The sequence below is a fragment of the Onychostoma macrolepis genome, chromosome 22 (assembly GCF_012432095.1).
Source record: "Onychostoma macrolepis isolate SWU-2019 chromosome 22, ASM1243209v1, whole genome shotgun sequence".
Taxonomy (NCBI): domain Eukaryota; kingdom Metazoa; phylum Chordata; class Actinopteri; order Cypriniformes; family Cyprinidae; genus Onychostoma; species Onychostoma macrolepis.
The window spans coordinates 27,421,651-27,444,004 of record NC_081176.1 but is presented as its reverse complement, the minus strand read 5'-3'; the positions used below and the strand labels follow the sequence as shown (position 1 = coordinate 27,444,004).

General features: G+C 34.1%; 3 protein-coding genes across 3 annotated transcripts in view; all 3 read left to right on the top strand.

The window, feature by feature from the left end:
* Positions 1-127: 127 nt before the first annotated feature.
* Positions 128-6,841, top strand: ssuh2.2 (ssu-2 homolog, tandem duplicate 2). Its single transcript, XM_058761140.1, has 13 exons — positions 128-622; positions 945-997; positions 1,184-1,273; positions 1,354-1,423; positions 2,556-2,685; positions 2,773-2,833; positions 2,927-3,045; positions 3,134-3,196; positions 3,288-3,370; positions 4,007-4,099; positions 4,571-4,676; positions 5,426-5,533; positions 6,001-6,841. The coding sequence occupies exons 1-13, from the start codon at positions 600-602 to the stop codon at positions 6,142-6,144; spliced, it is 1,143 nt and encodes a 380-aa protein (XP_058617123.1). The 5' UTR covers positions 128-599; the 3' UTR covers positions 6,145-6,841.
* Positions 6,842-6,988: 147 nt separating this feature from the next.
* ssuh2.1 (ssu-2 homolog, tandem duplicate 1) lies at positions 6,989-18,759 on the top strand. The gene is made up of 12 exons (XM_058761141.1): positions 6,989-7,334; positions 13,279-13,374; positions 14,283-14,367; positions 14,565-14,694; positions 14,790-14,850; positions 14,919-15,043; positions 15,216-15,278; positions 15,708-15,787; positions 15,871-15,963; positions 16,175-16,280; positions 16,999-17,106; positions 17,418-18,759. The coding sequence occupies exons 1-12, from the start codon at positions 7,310-7,312 to the stop codon at positions 17,550-17,552; spliced, it is 1,107 nt and encodes a 368-aa protein (XP_058617124.1). The 5' UTR covers positions 6,989-7,309; the 3' UTR covers positions 17,553-18,759.
* Positions 18,760-18,852: 93 nt separating this feature from the next.
* The window catches only part of si:dkey-49n23.1 (semaphorin-3D), a 59,756-nt gene continuing 56,254 nt past the window's right edge, over positions 18,853-22,354 (top strand). The window contains exon 1 of the mRNA XM_058760210.1: positions 18,853-19,135. The gene's annotated coding sequence lies outside the window, so the exon portion shown is untranslated. The remainder of the gene's footprint in view (positions 19,136-22,354) is intronic.

Sequence of the window (22,354 nt, the reverse complement as noted above, 5' to 3'; positions counted from 1 at the left end):
CTGTATACAGAAACTGTAATAAAAGGGCAAGCTACATCTGAGATTGTTAAAACTCACTAGATTAAAAAAAGTAATGCGGATTAAAAAAAGTAATGAGTTAAATGTCCATCATTGCACAATGTACTGTTGTCACATGCTATTCAAGAAAGTTAGCATGCAGTAGTTTGTTATTTTGCAGCCTGTCAGAGACACATGTGGGTCATTGACTGCAACAATAACATTTAGGATGACATGTTGATTACATTTGTCAAAAAACCTGACTGAAGCTAATTAATAGAGGCCTAAAAATTAAGTTGCTATTTGTTCATCATGAACCTGAAAGATGGTCATATTATTGTCTCTAGGCGACTTCCTCATTTAAAGTCCTCAATTTAAATAACCCAAAGTTATCTGTTAAACTATGTAAAGCTATGCAAAACATCTCGTTCTCCAAATGAAAGGTTTAGCAAATTCTTATTAAACGAAGAAAAGTAATATACAGCTGAATTGGGCGTGAATTACTGATGTGAAATCTCAGGTTACACTGCGGTTTTTTTCTCTTTTTTTCTTCCGTGACTATCACTTCTCACAAAACGAAAGTTCACAACTCGCTAGCAAGGATGGACAGGACGCATTTGCTGAGGTAGGTTTGACAAAACAAACAAAATTATGAAGCGAAGCCCCTTAGAAACGACATAAACGCTGCTTTTTAAATCAGAATCGCCAGTCATTTCTATAAAAATACCATAAACGCAGCAGCGTGTAAAATATCTTCTAAACTTCGGAAATCGCGATAAAAGATGAAGAATTAAGCTTTCAGTCGCTAAATAAGGACTTGTTAAGGACAATAAGGCATTGAAGTGTCTTTCTTTCTCATGGCAGAGGCTGTGGTGTCGTCCTTTATTCATGCGGTGTGGTGTAATAATAAGTTAATAACAATATCAATTGTTTTGTTTTCGTAATAGTGACCAGGATGAAGCTCACCCTGGTCCATCGTGTCCTGTTGGATCTTATGCAGGTAATCATAAAATAATTTCCAAGAGGTGCACTCAAATATCACTTAACTTTCAGCAGTTCACTTTAAAGTCTATATAATTTGCATATTCAGACAGAAAGAGCTTCAGACAGCAATTTTAGAGAAATGTTCCTGTCCCTTTCCACTGTATCCTCATAGCAATGAAATTATTTTGTGATATACATTTAGATCCAAACACAGTGCCAAACAATGGGGCGACGGCTCCTCCTGCAGATTTGATGCCTGTCGTTCCTGGATATGAGAGTTTGGGACCTAATGGTGAGAAGAGCTTCAGCTGAAATAAAGAGTAAAATGTTGGTAATGAACGTGACAGTGATTTTTTGTTATTGCATCCACAGTTATTCCACCGTCAGATTTTGGATCGGTGCAACCACAAGCCCCATCCAGAGCTCCAGAGAGACGCTTTGAGTAAGATCTCCAGCACTTAAGCAATAAAACAATTCATGCATTCACTTTAAACCATTGCAGTGGTAAAATACATAGCATTAGTTATAAACTTAGTGCATGCTCCTTGCTTTCTTTCCTGGTACACAAGAACTAAAATACTTAATTATGTGGAAAATAGAAAGAAATTTTTAAATTTTCCCTGATGAATAACCTATAATCATCCCTATCCTTTGTCTAGCGTTGTCTTATTTATTTGGTCACATAACCCCCCCCCCCCGGCTTGCCTAACTGGTTTTCTTGTTATGTTTTGAATTCATGAATGAGGCAATTCTGGATTTATTTATTCAACTCCACCCTTTTTCTAAGTTACTGAACACAGTAGCATAGACTCAATTGATTGTGCAAGTATATCTAAATGCAGCTTAACCAGATAAAAAAAAAAAAGAGAAACTTTAAGCGATCAGCCAGTGGAGAAACTAACCCAAGCCCTCTCACTGTCATACTGGAGTAGGAAATAAACATGGAAATAATAATAAATAAATAATAATAATAATAATAATTTAAGAAATAAGTTACAAAAGAATAAATAAATACATAAAAATAAGTAGGTTACAGAAATAAATGTAAGGATAAATACATTTGATAAATTTTTAGATGTAGATGTAAACAAATGTTTATTTTTTGTGTTATCATTTATTTTGTGCAGCATAGACATCAGTGTTATTTTAGTATCATTGATATATTATTTTAGTTTTACATTTTCTGTTTACGCTTTATTCATTTTGTTATATTTTATGTCATTTTAATAGTTTTTATTTTTTTAAATCTGTCTGTCGTTTTTATTAGGCTTTAGTTTCAGTACTTCAGCTAAATGATAAATGTTTCTTTGGCAACTCGTTGAAATACAATAAGTTTTAAACGTTTTATTTAATTTTAGTTAATGTTTATGTTTTCAAGTAATGATAATGTTATTTAAACGCTCTGAATTTCATTTGCTACAATGGTTCGTTCATTCATTCATGCATTCTTGCATGCAGTTTCATTTACGAGTATTTTGAAAACGTAGCGTTGTGAATGACAAGGTCATTGACCTCATATTCATGTGAGGTCAAAAGGTGCAAACCCAGCTTAAATTCACACGTCATGTCCTCAGCATTCCTGCGATCACTGAAGAACTCGCTCAGGAGGCCTTCATAAAATATGCCAGCAGCAAATGCTGTTACAGCTCTAAACCAGCCAAAGAGATGGTGTTCACAGACATGCAGTCCCTCAACACATACCGGGTGAGCAGCAACATTCACATACATCACATCCAACTAGATACAGCAGCCATGCTTACATTTATCTTGGATACCTGTTTCTATTAATAGTACCGGTTGGAGACTTTTACTGAGTCCAGAACAACAGAATGGGACAGTGAACCATACAATGGTAAGTAAAGTCATTCTAAAGCGTATATTTATCTATAATTCTAAAATGAAATGAAATTGTATGTTTAAATATGTATGTCCCGTCATTTATCAGGTCAGGTGGTGGATGGTTTCGGAGTGGCTCCTGCTCCGTGGAGCATCCCGGTGCCCATTCCTTCCCTCTTCCAAGACTGCAAGAAAGCCGTCCGCGTTCCTCACACGTCCACTGTCAAAGTAAAACTTTCTTCTGTCTTACATTCATCAAGTTCATTGAAAATTCATCTTGATTCATTTTGTTGTTGTTGTTGAATTCAAAATACAGGGTTGTCATTCATGCCTGAATCTCGGTAGATCTGCTTGCAGTAGATGTATAAATTCAGGCAGGGTAAGTACCATATGGCGATCAGATGTCATTTTTAATACTTCCTTCTGTATTTTCTGTCTGTTGTTTCATTATAATGCTTGTATTGTTACAGACTCGATGTGGATCCTGCAGTGGCATGGGTCGAACTGAATCCAATCAACGCTGTATTATGTGTCAGGGCTCTGGCATGATTAAGTATGAAGTCAACCTTTTTAATCAATTAATTAATTAATTTATATATATATTTTTTTTTCCTATTAAAGATTTAGAAAAATATAGAAAAGCCAGTACAGCTTAATTTAATTTAATTTAATTGCTTTAGTTATTTATATAAATTTAGTTTGGCTCTTTTGCTAGTTTATTTTATTTATTTATTTTTGTGGAAAATTTACTTTTCAGTAAAATACAACATTAGATGAAATTTCTCAAAAAATTGATGTGTACGTTTAGGCTAGTATCAAAAATACACAACGTCAGTTCTGATGCTAATTGGTCAATATAGAGTTCTAGTGCTAAAACACACAATATATTCAATACACAAATCTCACTTTACTGACTTTTTTTCCTCTCAGAATTATCTTTATAATTTTTACTTCAAGGTTGCAATGCTGTTCCATAAGTATGTAAATCCAAAAGTAAATCCAACTACTAGTGTAAAATATCCATCAGAACCCTAGTAACCACATTAACAGCACGCTAATAACCACTCAGAGCACCTTGCCAACTGCATAGCAACCACCCAGAACACCCCAGTGTCATTGTTGTGGGATTTGCAGGGTTTTATGGGTCAAATGTAAGAATATTGTACTCATTAAATGATCTGTATTCTAGGTGTCATTCCTGTGGAGGAGTCGGTTCAATCACGTGCAAAACATGCAAAGGGCAAGGAAAGCTCCTCTGCTTCATCAAACTTAAAATTACATGGTGAGACAACTCATATTTTCACAAGTTCACTGTGTACAAACAAGCTAATGAACTTTTTATTAGTGCTGTCAAACGATTAATCGCGATTAATCGCATCCAAAATATAAGTTTTTGTTTACATAATATACAGTATGTGTGTATACTGTGTATATTTATTATGTATATATAAATACAAACACATGCATGTATATATTTAAGAAAAATATTATGTTTATATATTAAATATATTTATATATAATAGAAAAATATAACTGTATATACATGTAAATATTTTCAAAATATATACTGTATGTGTGTGTATTTATATATATATATATATATATATATACATAATAAATGTACACAGTAAACATACATATATTATGTAAACAAAAACTTTTATTTTGGAATGCGATTAATCGCGATTAATCTTTTGACAGCACTATATTTTATACATTCATTTATTTTCCCCCACACGTTTTATCTTCTCAGGAAAAACAACATGCATGTGGCTGTGATCGACAAGGGCTCGGGATTCCCGGTTGAGCTTCTTGATCAAATTAATGGAGAGAAACTTCTTACTGATATGGCTCCAATGGTGAGCAAAAACACAATTGCTTTGTTATTCAAAGGAGTGATAACATGATGCATTCTCTGTCGTTTGAAAACATATCGCAACTTCAGAAGTCAAAAGCAGTCCAAAAAGGCCATTTATTGAAACAAAAAATTGTTGAAACAGAAACTTGACCTGCCTTGTAGCACCTACTGCTCTGCATTTCAATCCACAAGATGTCAGTGATGGTCAGCGAAGTCAGTTTTTAACAAAATCTCTGATTATTTCAATCCATATCCATATATGTTAAATATGCAGGCAAATGTTTGAGAATGTATAAGAGTTCGAAACTGTTGATCATTTCATATGCAAAAGGGTAAAAATTTAATTGTAAATCTATGATTATGCTAAACATTATTTTTTTGTCAACTTACTTTTTGTATTTTTGTACAATTTTGTACAATTGTATTTTTGGAACTGGTTGATCATAGGACTTATTGATCTGAGCTCATGCACCTTAGTTTTTGAGTGAAAAAAGCATCATTTGTGGATCATTTTGGCAATATTCACTCAAAAATGGGGTGAATAAGCTCAGATAAATGAGGCTTCCAATCATTCATCACCAAAAAGAAACAAAACCTTTTTATTGAAAGAAAACATTGCAAGATTGAATCCAATATTTGGTTATAATATAACATAACTAGAAATGTATAAGCAATTTTTTGCAGGCCGATTATTTCTGACCAACAATTATTTTACAACATAACCTTGTTTGTTTGGCTGTGACACTGCAGGTTTATCCAGTTGTCAGTTTTCCGGACAGCTCTGTGAACGCTGCGTCTGAAAGTGGCGTGAGGGAGCATCAGGCTCAGTTCATCACCACTTGCCGTATTCTGCAACAGGTAATTCATCTGTTAAAACAAATCAAACACTTCTGATGAAACACCAAAAACATGCGCTTGTCTCTTTAAGGGCACATCTCAGCCTCCCGCTCTTCTGGGAATTAATTAAACGACTGCTTCCCGTTGGCTCAGGCCCATGGAATCCTAAAAGAAAACACATTAGAGCTTGTGATTGACCAAAAGCAGTCTGAATAGTCCCATATATTCATACAAACAAGACAAACGATGACAAGAAACAGAGAAAACCACTCAATGCTCTTTTCTAAACAACTTATATTAAACAACAACTACAACAAAAACTGAATAAAACAACAAAAAATCTCATGTCACATAAGTCATTATTATTTCTCTAAAAGTATTAATAGTAAAACTGTAATGAATGCTATATGCAAAGAGTAACTGATGTAGACCATTTTATATCATATGGAGACAACGCATGTTTTAACTCTGTTTTTTTATTTTTCCAGAGGCAGACCATTGAGCTGCTTCCCATCACACGAGTGCATTTCACCTGGAATGAGAAAACTCACATTTATTTTGTATATGGAACCGAACACAAAGTCTACACCAAAGATTATCCTGTCAAATGCTGCTGTTGCTCCATCCTTTAAACATGCTGTATAATATGGTTAAACACCTTTCAAATTATTAAAAAGAAACTGGAAGACAATTAGAAAAAGATGGAACATAGAATGCCTAGAATGTACTAGATAGAACATATAGAGCATCTGTATTTCACCCCAAAATCAAAGGGAAAAACATGTTTTTTATTTTTTATTTTTTTTTTATAAGTACAGAAGCTTGTTTCCACCACGGGATAAAATATTGTTATTTTTGGGAATTTGGGCTTTTTTTTTTTTTTTTTTTTTTCACAGTTTTTTCTTTTTATATTTTGTGTCTCAGTTTTTTTTTTTTTCTTGCAATTATGAAAAAAAAGTCAGAATTGTGACTTATTCTTTGTCCTTTGATTTTCGGTAAAATATTATGTTACAGTATATTGTTTCTTTTCTTTTTTCTGTCTTTCTTTCTTTCCTTTTTTATTATTATTATTATGTATACGTATATATATATGTTTTTTTTAGTTTTTTTTTTACAAATTTCACAATGTATACTCATAAAGAACACTTATTATGATAGTTGTTACGCAGAGACAATTATGACAGTCTATCATGTTACAAAAAAAAAAATTGTAATACATTTCATACACATTTTTCGCTTCGTTTTATGTTACAATAATTTGTATATGCATTGTTACACTGTGGCTAAGCCTATACTGTCCTAAACAAATAAATTACCTAGAAAACTCTATTTTTCTAAGACTCTCATATCGTTCCAAAGCTGTAGGAGTTTCTTTCTTTCACAAAACACAAATTGAGATGTTATTCAAAATGGCAGCATAAGCCTCCATCCACTTTCATTGGATGTTTTTCTTCTTCTTTCTTTCTTTCTTTTTTTCTGTATGAGCAAATTAAGACTGACGCGGTCGGTCATTGCATGTTTTGTCATTTTGTGTTTGCAACGACTCGAAGGCGAGTAGCTGTGTTATTTTAGAACTTTATTTTGAGTGTACTGTACCTTTAAGGCTTCTGTAATTTGTGAGTTGTATCATGCGCGCTTCATTAAACCAGGCTGCCAGAACAGTATTGTGGGCGTTTCTTCATTACTGTCCAGTTTTTAGAGTTCAAAACTGAGGAAAAGCTCTCAGTAAACATAAATGGGAAGCGCTGCTGCAACCAAGATCATTGTGAAACAGACCTCACCAGCATTTTGTGCGTTATGGATGACAAAGACGAAGATACAGGTGGGTAAATGACTGTTGAAATACGTGCATAACGGTGTTGTTTTATTTCCTTAAAAGTTTTACTTTAAGATAAACTACGTTCATTATCTAGTCAGAATAGCTTGCAAGAAACGAAATGGTTTGTATCTGTAGCATGTAGTAAAAACGTAGGCTATTAATTTATCCTACAAAAAGTATGTTTTAAAAGTAATAAAAAATACATTTATAGTCATTACAACATAACACTCAATATATCCCGAGACATTTCAAGTGATTATATTAAAATTGTAAAGTAATAATATCACGTTTTTAGAGTTTAGTTTAAATGATTTGTTTTGCGTTAAAGTTTTCTTCACTTCTTACACCAAATTTGCGCAAGAAACTGTAAAGATCATCCCTTTTGCACAACGTTTCGCAACAAAAACGTTCATTCTGTTCGAACAAAGCTGCTATAAAGTGCTAAACTCATTTTCATCAAATTCACTTTGTAAAACACTTAATAAATAACAGTTTTGTTGAGGATCTTGGACGGCTGTCGGTTGCGTCTTCAACCACGTGGACGTCTCTTGGACGTCTGTTTTGATTTTTTTTTTTAAAAAGAAAAAAAAGCGAAAAACACAAACTGACGCAAACACTTAACTGAACCTTTTCAGTGCTGTAGCCTAATATTAAATATTAATTCGACCCGCATTACATGAGTGAAAGTTTAACTGAGTAAGAATTTCATAGTTTCTGCGCTTTAATTGTGTAAAACGCGATGATCCAAGTTATCTAGTGGCCTCACGGACTTCAATGGAAGGAAGGAAAGCTGGCTTTTTGCACAAAATGAGTTCACATGATGAATGCTACTTTGCTTTTTTTTTTGTGACTATATGAACAAATAGTGCAGAATCCCAATTAGTATTAACATTATTTAAAAAAGAATCAACAAAAATATTTTTATTCCCAGTTTTAAATGACAAGAAAGAGATTTTTAATGTGATTCAACAAAACGTAATTTTCTACTTGGAAATAATTAACTAAAAGTGTTTAAAAATGATGGTGTTTTGAGAACTAAGCATAAAGGGTTACTCCACCCCAAAATGAAAATTTTGTCATTAAAGGGATAGTTCACCCAAAAATGAAAATGTGATGTTTATCTGACTTTGTTTCTTCAGTAGAACACAAACGAAGATTTTTAACTCAAACTGTTGCAGTCTGTCAGTCCTCTAATGCAAGTCAATGGGCACACAATCTTTGAGAGTAAAAAAAACATGCATAGACAAATCCAAATTGAACTCTGCGGCTCGTGACGATACATTGATGTCCTAAGACACAAAACGATCGGTTTGTGCGAGAAACTGAACAGTATTTTTATAATTTTTTACCTCTAATACACCACTATGTCCAACTGCCCTGAGTGCGTAACGGCATCCAGTGCGTGACGTCTGTATGTGCTCTGGCGTAGTTTACGCAAGCGCCGGAAGCGATCTGTCACGCGTATAGGTCACTCATTGTTTACACAGTGCACAGAGATTGTGGGTATGACGGCTAATCAAAATGGTAATTACTTGCGCTTATCCTGATCGTTCAAACCGACTTAAAGATTAAGTCCAAACCAACCTAAAAGATTACGTTTGCTCGCGCAAACTCATCCGGGAGTGTTAACTAAACTACGCCAGAGCACATACAGACGTCACGCACCAGATGCCATGCAAGCACTCAGGGCAGTTGGGCATAGTGGTGTATTAGAGGTAAAAAAATGATAAAAATACTGTTCAGTTTCTCATACAAACCGATCGTTTCGTGTCTTAGGACATCAGTGTATTGTCACGAGCCGCAGGATTTAATTTGGATTTGTCTGTGCATGTTTTTTTTTTCTCCCAAAGATTCTGTGCCCATTGACTCACTGACAGACTGCAACGGTTTGAGTTAAAAATCTTTGTTTGTGTTCTACTGAAGAAACAAAGTCACCTACATCTTGGATGCCCTGGGGGTAAGCAGATAAACATCAAATTTTAATTTTTGGGTGAACTATCCCTTTAATCCAACCTGTCCTCCAACCAATACGCCCGTATAGGTCGTTTGTCCAAATCCCTGAAATACGACCCATCAGAGCGTATGCTACAATTGCGCCCCTATCGGCAACAGGACATTTTCATATTAATGTTTTGTACTCTTTTATCTGCGTCATAGATTGGGTTTCGTGTAGCTCGGTTGGTAGAGCATTGCGTTATACGACGATATGTAATTACGTGATCATGCGATCATGGGTTTGATCCCAGAGAACGCACGCGCTCGTAAAATGTGCACTAAAAATCACGATTTTGCATGACCCCTGTAAGGGGTAGGTTTAGGGGTAGGGTTAGGTGTGGTCATTCGTACGAATTAGCCACCTAGTAAAATATGTACGAATACTGTGAGATCGGTGTAAAAAGTCCACATATTGCAATTAAATAAACACGCATTTTGATTGGTAATGACAGTCATACGTCATTTCATGACGACAGACGCAACACGAGACTGTCATTATTTTTACGCGTGCTAGAGGGCGCTTAACTTTAAAACGTAAATATAGGTCGTAATAAGGGCTTGCACAAATGACCTATAGGGTCGTTTTTTGTTGGAGGACAGGCTCCTTTAATCACTTACCCCCATGTCGTTCCAAACCCGTAAAAGCTTCGTTCATCCTGGGAACACAATTTAAGATATTTTGGATGAAAACTGGGAGGTTTGTGACTGTCCCATTCAAGTAAATTACACTGTCAAGGCACAGAAAAGTATATAAAATATTGCCAAAACAGTCCATCCGTGGTTCCATCTTATTAACTGACAGCTCTCCTGAGAATTTTCATATTAAAAACAAGCACGAAAGCACGGCCCAGATGTGAATACGTAATGCGAATGTAGCATAATGCATTACTTTCCATTAAAAGTAACCAAGTAACGCAATTAGTTACTTTTTTAGGTCGCAATGAATGTACATGAAATTGCATGCTATTTACAATCAATTGAACATGTATTATAGTTTAAATTTATATTAAATGCAATAAGTACAACCTGAGGTTGATTTTTGACCAAATTAAGTACATTTTTACATGAAATTTAATAATTACACTTAAACTGTCTTTGAGGTTAATGTATGATGCTGAATGTACTGACAAGCATTTATCATTAAAATATACTTTATTATAATTTCTATTGAAACTTGAATGTCATGTATTTAAAAATAGTTGTAATGAAGTTGCAATTTAGACTTTAAATGTAATGTTAAAACACACTACAGTTAAAATATAATCAAGTACACGTGCTTTAGTATGTCAACACATCAAAATAAGTGTAGCTTACTTCTTTAAAACACGACACGTTAATATTAAAATAATTATTTGAAATCTACTTCTTAAAGTAAAACGTTGATATTATTTAAGCGTTAAACATGAATGTTTCTCTTTAAGTGCCCTTTTATCCAAACTGCAAGTGTTTTTTTTTTTTTTTTGTTATTGTTGTTTTTTGTTTTTTTGAAGTACACTAAGGTCTGCATTCAATACAGTTAAAGGGACAGTTCACCCATACTTACCCTCCACTTGTTTCAAACCTGTATGAGTTTCTATCATCGGTTGAACACAAAAGAAGATGCTTTGAAGAATGTTGGTAACCAAACAGTTGACTGTAGCCATTGACTTCCATAGTATGGAAAAAAATATATATATATTAATAATACTATGGAAGCCAATAGCTATAAATTATTTTGATTCCAACATTCTTCAAAATATCTTCTTTTGTGAAGCTCAGGTTTGGAACAACATTTTGGATCAAACTTTGTCCTATATTTAAAGCCCTAAAGTTAAAATGAAAGCTTTTTAAATAGTATTTTTCAGCAATAACATTGAAACATCTTAGGTAAGACGTGTTTATTGTATAACTTGTGCATAACACTGTCTGTTATCTACTTGAACTTTTTTGAACTTCACTTATAACACTTTCATGTATCGCAAGAGCAAAAATGCATTCCGAGGAAATATTTACTATCTGAAACTGTTAACTCTAAATGTTATCTTAAATTTGAACGTATCCTGTTTGCTAAATAGATCTCTGCTTCACAAAGCGTCAGCGCATGTCTGTCAGTAGGAGCACAATTAATCACGTACCAGTTTTTAAAGGCACAACGGCCAATTGAATTTATTTAGACCGAAGCAATTGTTTTATTTCGGTTATAGGTGCATTTTATTTGTGCGACGCTATTATTAGACATCAGACTATGTTAGAAATACTAGTTCCCAGGGTTTTTTACCTTTCGCAAGTCTGCAAATACACTTCAAGTGTGCCAGTTGGGACAGAGCCATTGAGTGCTGCAGTAATGACGTATATTTGTAGGCTGACCTGAAGTTTGCGTCACTCTATATTCCCCTCAACAAAAACCCAATAAGATTTTTCCATTGGCTTGTGGATTATTCCAGAAAATAACCTTTGTGACCAACAAAAGTTTATGATTCTTACATGTTAATCTTCACAAATGAACACACCGTTAATGGATTTTGAAGCTTAAATACAATCACCAGAAGTAAAAAGTTAAATGTAGGCAACCATGGTCATTCACCACAAAGGACAATCTCATATTTTTCATAGCTATAAAATTTTGATGAATGTGCATTGCTAAATTAGCGTTTGAATTGTATCAGAGACGACCTGCACCTCCCATCATTCATCGCTGCTGTATATTTTGAGGGCATTGTTTTTCTGGCATACAAGCCTGATTTTGCCCATTCTTCACGCTAAATCTGAAGCACAATCTCTGTTGAAGGAAACCCAGTCCAGCTGATATTTATATCCACTTGTTAGCGGCATTGTTCACGACTGTAACAAGATGTTTGTGTGAAGTATATATAACTCACTGATGCATTCAGACAAGCACTGCTGAGGGAAAGAACCCTAATGACTTAATGAACAGCTGCCAACTCTTGATTGCTAAGAAATGTGTTTGTATTCTGTTGCCTAGCAATGCAACTTGTCTTTGAGTAGTTCACCCCAAAATGAAAATTTGCTGAACATTTACCCACCCTTGGGTGCATTTATTTCTTCATTGGAACAGATTTGGAGAAATTTAGCTTTTTATCAATTGCTCACCAACATATCCTCTGCAGTGAATGGGTGCCGTCAGGATGAGAGTCCAAACAGCTGATAAAAACATCACAATAATCCACAAGTAATCCACACCACTCCAGTCCGTCAATTAACATCTTATTAAAAACTTTGTGTTTGAAAGAAACAAATCCATCGTTTAGATATTTGAACTTTAAATTGTCGCTAATCCATAATAAAACTTCCTCCAGTGAAAAAAGTTTTCTCACATCTAAATTCTCACACATATTTGTTTAGATCTGTTTTAGACTGTTTTAAACGGTGCTTGATCTGTGTATATTTCCCTCCTGATTCAGACGAGATGGCTTTTTCACTGGAGAAAGCAATATTATGGATAAAAAACGGAAGCAAAGGTTTGTTTCTTTTAAACAGGCAGCTTTTCACTTCACAAGACATTAACTGTGATGGACTGGACTGGACTGGACTGGTGTGGATTACTTGTGGATTATTGTGATGTTTTTATCAGCTGTTTGGACTCTCATTCTGACGGCACCCATTCACTGCAGAGGTGACATAAGTGGGAAAGAAAAAAAAAACAGTACTGTGCATGTCAACAGAGTATAGTCATTTAATAGGTGTGTTTTTTTTTGTTTGTTTGGTTTTTTTTTTTCTTTCAAGGCACTTAAATCTAACAGGTTGATAAATATTCCAGGATCCCTGATGATGTTCCAGAAAAACAAGGATGATGATTATGGGACTACTTGGGGAAAACAATCGGTCTCTGGTTTAAGGCAGTGACTGTTTGATAGTAATGTTGTTTCAGGACCAACAAAGGATGTTGATTCAGGAACATGTTGCTCTTGAATAAATCAGAAAAGTCATAATCTCTCTCTCTCTCTTGCTACAGACACTTTTGACCCCAACCTTCCTGAGGAGGGTCCGTCTGCTCCGCCTCCAGGCTGGCTGGACAGTGTAACAGGCTATGAGGAACACACGGGTGGAGGTGAAAATCTTTCATGTGAACCACTCATATACAAAGATAGAATGAAAACAATTACAACTCGAAACAAAGACGAAAATCAGTTTGATCATGATTTGTATAATGACACTATTATTACAATACTACTCAACTGCCTAGCAACACCCTAGCAACGACCCCGAGTGCCATAGCAACCACATAGCAACACCCTAGCAACCACTCCGGTTACCCTAGCAACCGCCTAGCAACACCTTAGCAACCACCCCAGATATCTTAGCAACCACCCCAAGTACCCTAGCAACACCCTAGCAACCACCCCAAGGACCCTAGCAACCGCATAGCAACACCCTAGCAACTACCCCAGGTAACCTAGAAACACCCTAGCAACCACCCTAGAAGCCACCCCAGGTATCCCAGCGATCTGTTTTTCTGTGTCTGTTCTTCTGATAGACTGTATTGCCTAGAAAACATTCAAACTTTAATCTTTAAAACTATTTTACGTATTTCAAACTGAAATAAAAAAACTGACTATCTTCTTATTATTGATAAGACACTATTATCGTAATAAACTAAGGCACTATAATAATAATTACTATCATTAAGACACTAATATTACTAGACACTATTATGCACTGTTATATACACTAAGGGACTATAATAATAAATATAACTAAATAACATTATTTTTTTAAATCATGAGTTTTTATTTATTTTTTTATTTTTGTAAACCATTTAATTATTGTGTGAAAATGCTGAAATAATTAAATTGCTTTGCATATCAGTTAGACAATGCTTAAAACATCAGTATTGGTCAAATAATATTTGGCATCTTGTAAAATCATGTAAATATAGTATGCCATATATGACCTAATAACACAGTTATGTCTCAAATGCTTGCGTTATTGTTTTCTCACTTGGGTTCTTGTTTGTAGACTGTACAGATCAAATCTGTCCTCCTCCGCCAGACTTTGTCCCTAAACCTGAAGATGACAAGAATGCCTCAGTTCCAAATGTCATGTAGGTACAATATTGCTTTTTACTGTTCAGTATAATTTTTTTGTAAGAAGTTACAAATACAAAAACATATTCATACAATATTTGCTAAGGAGAGAACACACACACACACACACACACACATATATATATATATATATATATATATATATATATAAATGGCACAATGCATAAAGATTTACTTATTTGCTTACTGACAGGGTGCCCACCGTCTCAGAGGATGTAGCGAGAGACGCTCTACTCCAGTTTGTGGGTAAAAAATGGACGTACAGCAGCAAACCTGCCAAAAATCTGATCTTCAACGAGCTGAAGCCTTTTACAGTTTACCGTGTAAATCTTATTATCCATTTGTGATCTGGAACGATTTCTGCATTATTATTGCATATTATAATAATTACATGACCATATGTTCTGTATCGTTTCAGTACCGCTTGGAAACTTTCACAGAGTCCAGATCAAGTGCCTGGGAATCAGAGCCGCACACAGGTGCCCGATGACACAAATACTATAATAAAAAAGGTATCAAAATAGCATATTAATATATTTTTACTCAGGTCAGTGTGTGGATGGGCCTCAGAATGGAGTGAGTCCTCCACCATGGCACGTCCAGGTGTCTTACCCACCCAAATTCACAGACGCCGTTCAGAAAGTCAGGGTCCCGCACTCTTCATTCATAAAGGTATGCCTTAAACAACATATATTCATATAAATATTATAACTTGCCACCAAAACCAATTCAAAATAAAGAGTATCTTACCTAATGTGCCTCCTGCTCTTAATTTAGCACCGTAAGTCAGATTTTGCTCATGTTTTGATGCCTGTCGGATTGCATCAGTGCATTGTCATTGCAGCCCTGCCACCGTTGTCATGGTAACGGCAAAGTGAGGTGTACCCACTGCCGAGGACGAGGACTGGTACGTGAATTTTGATTATTAATTAGTGCAGACTTTAATAAATAACCATTTTTAGTTTTAACTTAAAATAATCTTCACATAAACCCATTATAATAAATGTCATATTTAGCTACGTGTGCTCTTCAGCAAGTAGGAAATATACTCGTTTGAATCGCGCCTGGCGCTGAGGTGAAGTGGAGCACATGCCTGAAATGTTTCCCGTTCGATGTGGTCGTAAAGACATTCTGCACGTCTAAGTAAACACAATTTTTGTCAATAAAAAAAAGACAGAAGCAGCAGTCGTGAGTGGGGTGGCCAACCCTAGCTCCACCCCTGCGTTAAATATTTTTACCGTCGTTAAACTGGAAAAATGCATTCATTTTGACAGCACTGTTAATAACATCTGCCGATGTTTCATCCTACTGACTGTTTTCTCCAAAACAAATTCAGACTCGCTGTATGTTCTGTCACGGCTCTGGTCACAGTCGCAACCGACGGTGTACAACCTGCCACGGAAGAGGAAGAAAAAGGTAATTTGAGGATTAAACTGACCACTGACCTGTGTTTTATATGCTCATGTGATAATAAAAAATATCTCACCTCCTTCTTTCAGATGTGTTTCTTGTCATGGAAAGGGTTACAAAGGCTGCATCACGTGTAACAGTTTCAGAAACCTTGTGCATTTCATACAGCTTACAGTTACATGGTAAATGAGCCATTACATGTGTTTTTTTTATGCTTATTGAAAGTATGAGTCAAGCTACTGAAACACTGTCTGTGGTAGATGCATCAGTCCGTTACTAGTTCTTATGATCTCAGTTCCGGTTTTAGTTGCCGTTTCGCTCTACACAATAATCTGGCCCGTTCATCTTTGTTTTTACGTGGTTGTCTGTGCATAACATAACACTCTTTCACAGGAAGAACCAGGTGTTTGTGTTTATACCCAACCGGGTGCCTGAATTCCCGCTGAAGAAGTTTGAGAAGGTGTCTGGAGAAGCGTTCTTTGTAGATGAAAATCTCCTGGTATACATTGATTCATTAATTAACTGATAAATTCATTATAACTCAGATATTTAAATAGGCCTATATATTATTTTATTTATTTCAGCTTTATCTGATAAAGTAGCGCGCAGCTACTATAATAATAATAACTTATACTTCTGACCCGTCTCTTTTCTTGAAAAAAAAAATGGTTTAAAGACTAATGTGAGGTTTATCATTTTAGATATTTTTTGTTTGTTTGTTTGTTTTTGTGAAAACCTGTATCTCAACTGTAATTAAATCATGTTTTTACAGTCATTTTACAATTTAATATGTTACCATAGATATTGCCCTACTCTGCTCATATGGTATTCATTTTTATTTTTAAATTAATTTTTGCAGGTCTTAAAAAGTCTTAAATTTGATTTGAAAGATTTTAAAAAGCTTTGCACACTGCCAGATCTAAAATGGTTTTGATCAGCATTTTAGTGTTCATAACAGACGGCTCTCTCAACTTGTTATATTTTACAGTTTGTCAATTGATGTAATTGTTAATTGTTTGTTAATTGATTTTGTAGGCTTTGCATGCACATGTGCACCCCTCAAAAGCCAGAGACCCAATGAGCACCCCTACATAACAAATTCCAATTTAACCCCTGTGTGTGTGTGTGTGTGTGTGCTGTACATATACATATATATATATATGTACAGCACACAGATGTGTATAGCCTATACATTCAAGCACATTGCTTGTTCGCAGGTTTATCCGATAGAGGGCTTTCCTGACCGGGAAATCTGCGATGCCTCAAAAGGAGCGATTCAGAATCACCTGCTAAAATATTCAGCGGTGAGCCGCATCCTGCAGCAGGTGAGCAGAAACTGTGCCAGCATTGTGTGCTAAATGCACAGCAGAATTATGGGTAAAATCAACAAATAAATGACTTTCCAAATTTGAATAGAGAGGATTGTGACAATGCAGCTCCACATTTGACCACCAGGTGGAAGCACCGCCTTAAAATGTTGTGTAGGTCTGTTTGATTGAGAATGATGTTTAAAACTTATTTTTCCACTTTTATAGGTTAAAATGTTAGCAATTTATGATCGCAAATGAATCCGACAAATGATATACTCTGTGGCTAATATTCTCTGTTACATTGACATTTTATTATTCTCTTACAGCGTCAGACAATCGAGCTGGTTCCTCTCACTCATGTATATTACTCTTACAGTGGGAAAGACTACGATTACTTTGTTTTTGGGCGAGAAAACAAAGTTCACACCACCAAATACCCTTCTTCTTGCAGCATTTTGTAATAACTGAATTTGTTTTGTGTCTTAACCAATCTTGCAATAATTCATAATTTCCATAAGATGTAAATACAGTATATACAGTGTATATTTATCATGTAATATATTAACTGTAAATGTCTATGAAAACATTTCTCCTCATTCTCTCATATAAACATATAACAGCATGTTTTGAACAACTGTTTTATTATCATTACTTTGTTCTGTATATTAAATATACATATATTAGTATTAAGTATTAAAATTAATTTGAGTACAGTTTATTTTTGGTTCATTTTTGACATAAAAGTGCAGTTGGTTTGCTACACGTTTACAGATTTTCTTGATAAATTTCTATATACAGGTATTTTGATCATTTGAAAGGACTTTATATTTCTCGATTTATACCTTAATGTTTTGGCAACTGAAAAAAATATTTTCCAGGAAAAATATACAGTTCCTTTTTACACGTTAATCCTAACTCACACTGTATGGGGTAAGTTGTCACAGCGGGAACCTGCTGTTTACCAACCCTGATTTGAGAAGGATACTTTTGAAATCTAAAGTTAACAAAGCTGCAACACTCCTAAAATTGCAACAATTATATATATATATATATATATATATATATATTATATTTTGAATAAATTGAAAAAAAGGTGACAAAATGTGACAGCTTGCCCAATCATGGCGTGAAAAAATGTACAAAAGTTTGATTTCATTGTGCTCACTTAAAATATGTTTTTTTTTTAAAACACTTCTGTAATTAAAAAGGTCTTAAATCAGAGCAGAAAGTCTGTAGTGTTATTTTGTTTTCCAATACAATTATCTAAACATCCTTGTTTTCTGAGAAATTTATCAAAATTAAGTGAGTTCATACTTGAAATATTTTAAGTATGAAACATTGCTCACTGTGGTATGAAAGCTATGTTTCCCTTTAAATGAAGTAGATTTTTCTGCGCCTAACAGATATTTTCTCAGAAAATTCTTGTCTTAAGTAAATGTACTTATCCAAAAAAAAAAAAAAATACTGAGACGGAACATCACTTTTTTACAGTGTGATCAGAATTTAAACGTTATTTCCGTGGTTGGATGCAGAGATATTAAGGCCTTTTTTGTAAAATGAATGAAAAATATGTTCTCTCTACATTTACATTGAGATTAAATACTGACAGGGTTTCTGAACCATGGATTCATTACAGTAAATGTGCAATAAAATTTGTGGTAGTAGTAACCATGTTTTTTTTTTTTTGTGTGTGTGTGGGGTTGGACTTGGTCTAAAACAAAAAGTCTTGAATTTACCTTCATAAAACCTCAGAGGACAGCCTAATGTTCCCATCAAACCTCGACTCTCCGCGGTTCCTCGGATGTTGACCTGTTGCCGTCGTGTGAACCACACACCTGCCCGAGGTCATTCTAGCACTGCTCGGATGTGACAGGAGTGAAGCGGGTTTGGGGAGCGGAGGAGTGGCTCTGTGAGAGTTTGTTTATAGTGAAGGAGGCGCGGAAAACACACGCGACTCGCCGCGCATCTTCACGCGACTCACCTCACTGACATTACAACAGAAACCGGAATAAAACCAGCAGCGACGACGGGGAAATAACACTCGGTAGGTTTACAATTGCTGTTTGTGGTTGTTCTGTCAACTTTAAATAACTTTGGTAACGTTACAGTGATGTACAATACCATGGTATTTTGATACAGCCTTTATCAGATACCGTATACATATGCCATAATATTTATATGATATGAACGATAGGCTGTATACATGTTAATAGGAAACTTTTTTCTACATTTTAAGTGAAAGGTGATTGTTTGATTTATGTTTGTTTAGGCTACATTATATGATAAATAGCCTAAAGCTGATTTTTACAGGTGTAATCGTTTTAAAAGTTTGTTTTATAGGAAAATACATTGCATTTATGCTTTACCTGGGTGTTTCTGAGACCCCAAATTGAAGTAGCCTATCTGTTAAACTGAAGATGTAAAAACAGAAGACGTTTGAAACTTTATTTTAACATTTAACATTTGTTTACAGTTAGTTATAAGCTCATAAAATTGAGAAAAAACTCAACCTTGTGTTTAAGCGTTAAGCATGAGGGTCTCCAAGACCCCAAACAGACCATGAGGGTTACTCATTTAATAGGCTACTTTAAGACAATTTAGTCTGAGTTGTGTTTACAGTATGTAGTATAGCCTTACACAACCTCACTCTTAGGACAGGACGTACATTGCATTTATTTAAATGTTTGGAGGTCAGTGATGTTCATTGTCCTCCTGATTCTTTCCTTTTCCTGTTTGCTGCTGTACATATTGTGTTACTCTGATTTGTTTGTTTCCGTTCACATGCTGTAAATTTACTCCAGTGTATAGAAATATTCTAAAAATATTTCAAAGCCTTGTGGTTAAATATTTATTGACATGAGTAGAATTTTAGAGACAAATATTTTGGTGTGTTTGGAATCTTCAGTATATTCCAAATAAATAAATAATATGTTTGGGATATACCATAACGTCTTATATTACAATTATTCATTTTATTAAAATATATTTAATTTTATTTATGTATTTATTTATATTTATGGTTTTTATTAAGTGCAGTGTATTATATTAAACAATTCTGTTTATAATGTTTTTAGAGTTTAACAATATATTTTGTTTTTACAAACCGAGTCCAAATTGTATTAAAATACATTTATTATAAAGATAATTGTTTTTAATTTTAACAATTAAAAAAAAAAAATAGTTTAACAATTATTTTAGTAAAAGTATCTAATTGATTTTAATTTAAATCTATTACATTTTAAAAATAAAAATGTAATTTAATTATTTTTATTTAATGAGAAAGAAAAATTATTTGACCAAAACATTGTTGACCAATCAGAATCAAGTATTCCAGAAAGCCATGACTTCTTAGCAAATGTATAAAACATATGCAAGTTTTGTAAAGTTGACGGACGCTTTGTGAGATTGGCTTTGATTTGAAGACTGATGGATTGCATTATCAGGATGTGTTGTGATATGGCTGTAAGTTCTTGTCAGGGAGGGTTTAGGTTTCACACCCACTCTGAGCACTTGAAAGCGAGAGGAGAAGCTGACAGATTAACTGTGATCTGGTTTTGGGAGGAGTCCTCACGTAGAAGCCACATGAGAAAAGCCAGGCGGCGTCTGCGAGGGCCTTATCTGTGCTGGCCAGCACTGCAGCCCCGCGGCTATTGTTGTTTTATCTGGACTGAGCTTTGTTCTGCTGGAAACAATAGCTCTGTAGCTCTGCAGGCATACAGTATGATTGTTCAGTGCAGGACACTTGAGGTTGTACAGTATTAAACAAAGTTACTTAAAAGAAGTTACTTTGCCTTGAGATGTGCTTTGATTTCCCAGTCAAAAGTGTAGATTCAACCGCTCATTCTTCATTAACTTAGGCGAAGGTTAGGATGATTCCAGGTGCCTTGATCAGAGAGGGGGTCCAAAGGGGCCTTTCACTATCTGCTCCAAGTAACCCACTTGCTCCATACATGTCCATTAAAAATGCATAACGTTTTTGCAACCTGTTTGTTTATTTTATTCAGTTATTTTAATGATGTTTTTGAATGAATTTTTATAAATGAACTATGTATAGTTTTTACAAATTGAATGCAAATATTTGTTTTATTACAGTAAAAACAATAAATAAATAAATAAAAATACTGACAAAAAAAAAGTGCCGTCAATATTTTTAATTTCCTATTTATTTATTTACAAATTGTGTGCAGTTGTTTTATTCAAATATTTTCTTAATTATTTTTAGATTTTATTAATGAGTTGTTTTTACAAATTGAGTGCAATTATTTATCTTATAAAATGTTTATTATTATTTTTTGAAAGAAATATTTTTATTTCAGCTAACAAGCTATTTTTAGCTTTTATAAATTGAGTGCAATTATTTATTTTATATTTATTTTATCTCTTTATACTATTTATATTAAAATATATATTTAAAATCATTTTTTGAAAATAATTTTTATTTCAGCGAACAAATTGTTTTATAAATTGAGCGCCATTATTAAACGATTTTATTAATAATAGCTTTAGAATTTAACAATACGTTTTTCTTTTGTTTATACAGATTGAGAGTACATATTTTTTACATTATTTTTAATTTAACAACAAATATTTTTCACTAATTGAGTGATTTTTGTTATTGTAATCAAATATATTATTATTATTATGTGTATAACTTCTGTTCAACCTGAAATTTTCCTTAAATGTTCTATTTATATGTGACCCTGGACCACAAAACCAGTCTTAAGTGCCAATTTTTCGAAATTGAGATTTATATTTCATCTGAAAGCTGAATAAATAATCTCTCCATTGATGTATGGTTTGTTAGGATAGGTCAATATTTGGCTGAGATACAACTATTTTAAAATCTGGAATCTGAGGGTGCAAAAAAATCTAAATATTGAGAAAAAAACGCCTTAAAAGTTGTCCAAATTAAGTTCTTAGCAATGCACATTACTAATCAAAAATGACGTTTTGATATATTTACAGTAGTAAATTTACAAAATATCTCCATGGAATATGATCTTTACTTAATATACTAATGATTTTTGGCATAAAAGAAAAATCTATAATTTTGACCCATACAGTGTATTTTTGGCTATTGCGACAAATATACCCCAGCGACTTAAGACTGGTTTTGTGGTCCAGGGTCACATATATGTAATTTTGACATTTAAAATGACATTTTATGGAGTTTAGGGAGAGGTTGTTCACATTTTTATCCCTTGTGAACACATGAATCTTTTCACTTTTTGGCTCTGGAAAATCTGATATATAAATGTCCTTT

Coding starts and splice junctions, on each gene's coding strand:
- ssuh2.2 (XM_058761140.1), top strand. CDS start 600: ATGGACAGGACGCATTTGCTGAG. Junction 1,274..1,353: donor TGAGAGTTTGGGACCTAATG/GTGAGAAGAGCT, acceptor TTGCATCCACAG/TTATTCCACCGTCAGATTTT. Junction 3,046..3,133: donor CTCACACGTCCACTGTCAAA/GTAAAACTTTCT, acceptor TTCAAAATACAG/GGTTGTCATTCATGCCTGAA.
- ssuh2.1 (XM_058761141.1), top strand. CDS start 7,310: ATGGATGACAAAGACGAAGATACAG. Junction 13,375..14,282: donor TGAGGAACACACGGGTGGAG/GTGAAAATCTTT, acceptor TCTTGTTTGTAG/ACTGTACAGATCAAATCTGT. Junction 15,279..15,707: donor ACTGCCGAGGACGAGGACTG/GTACGTGAATTT, acceptor AAACAAATTCAG/ACTCGCTGTATGTTCTGTCA.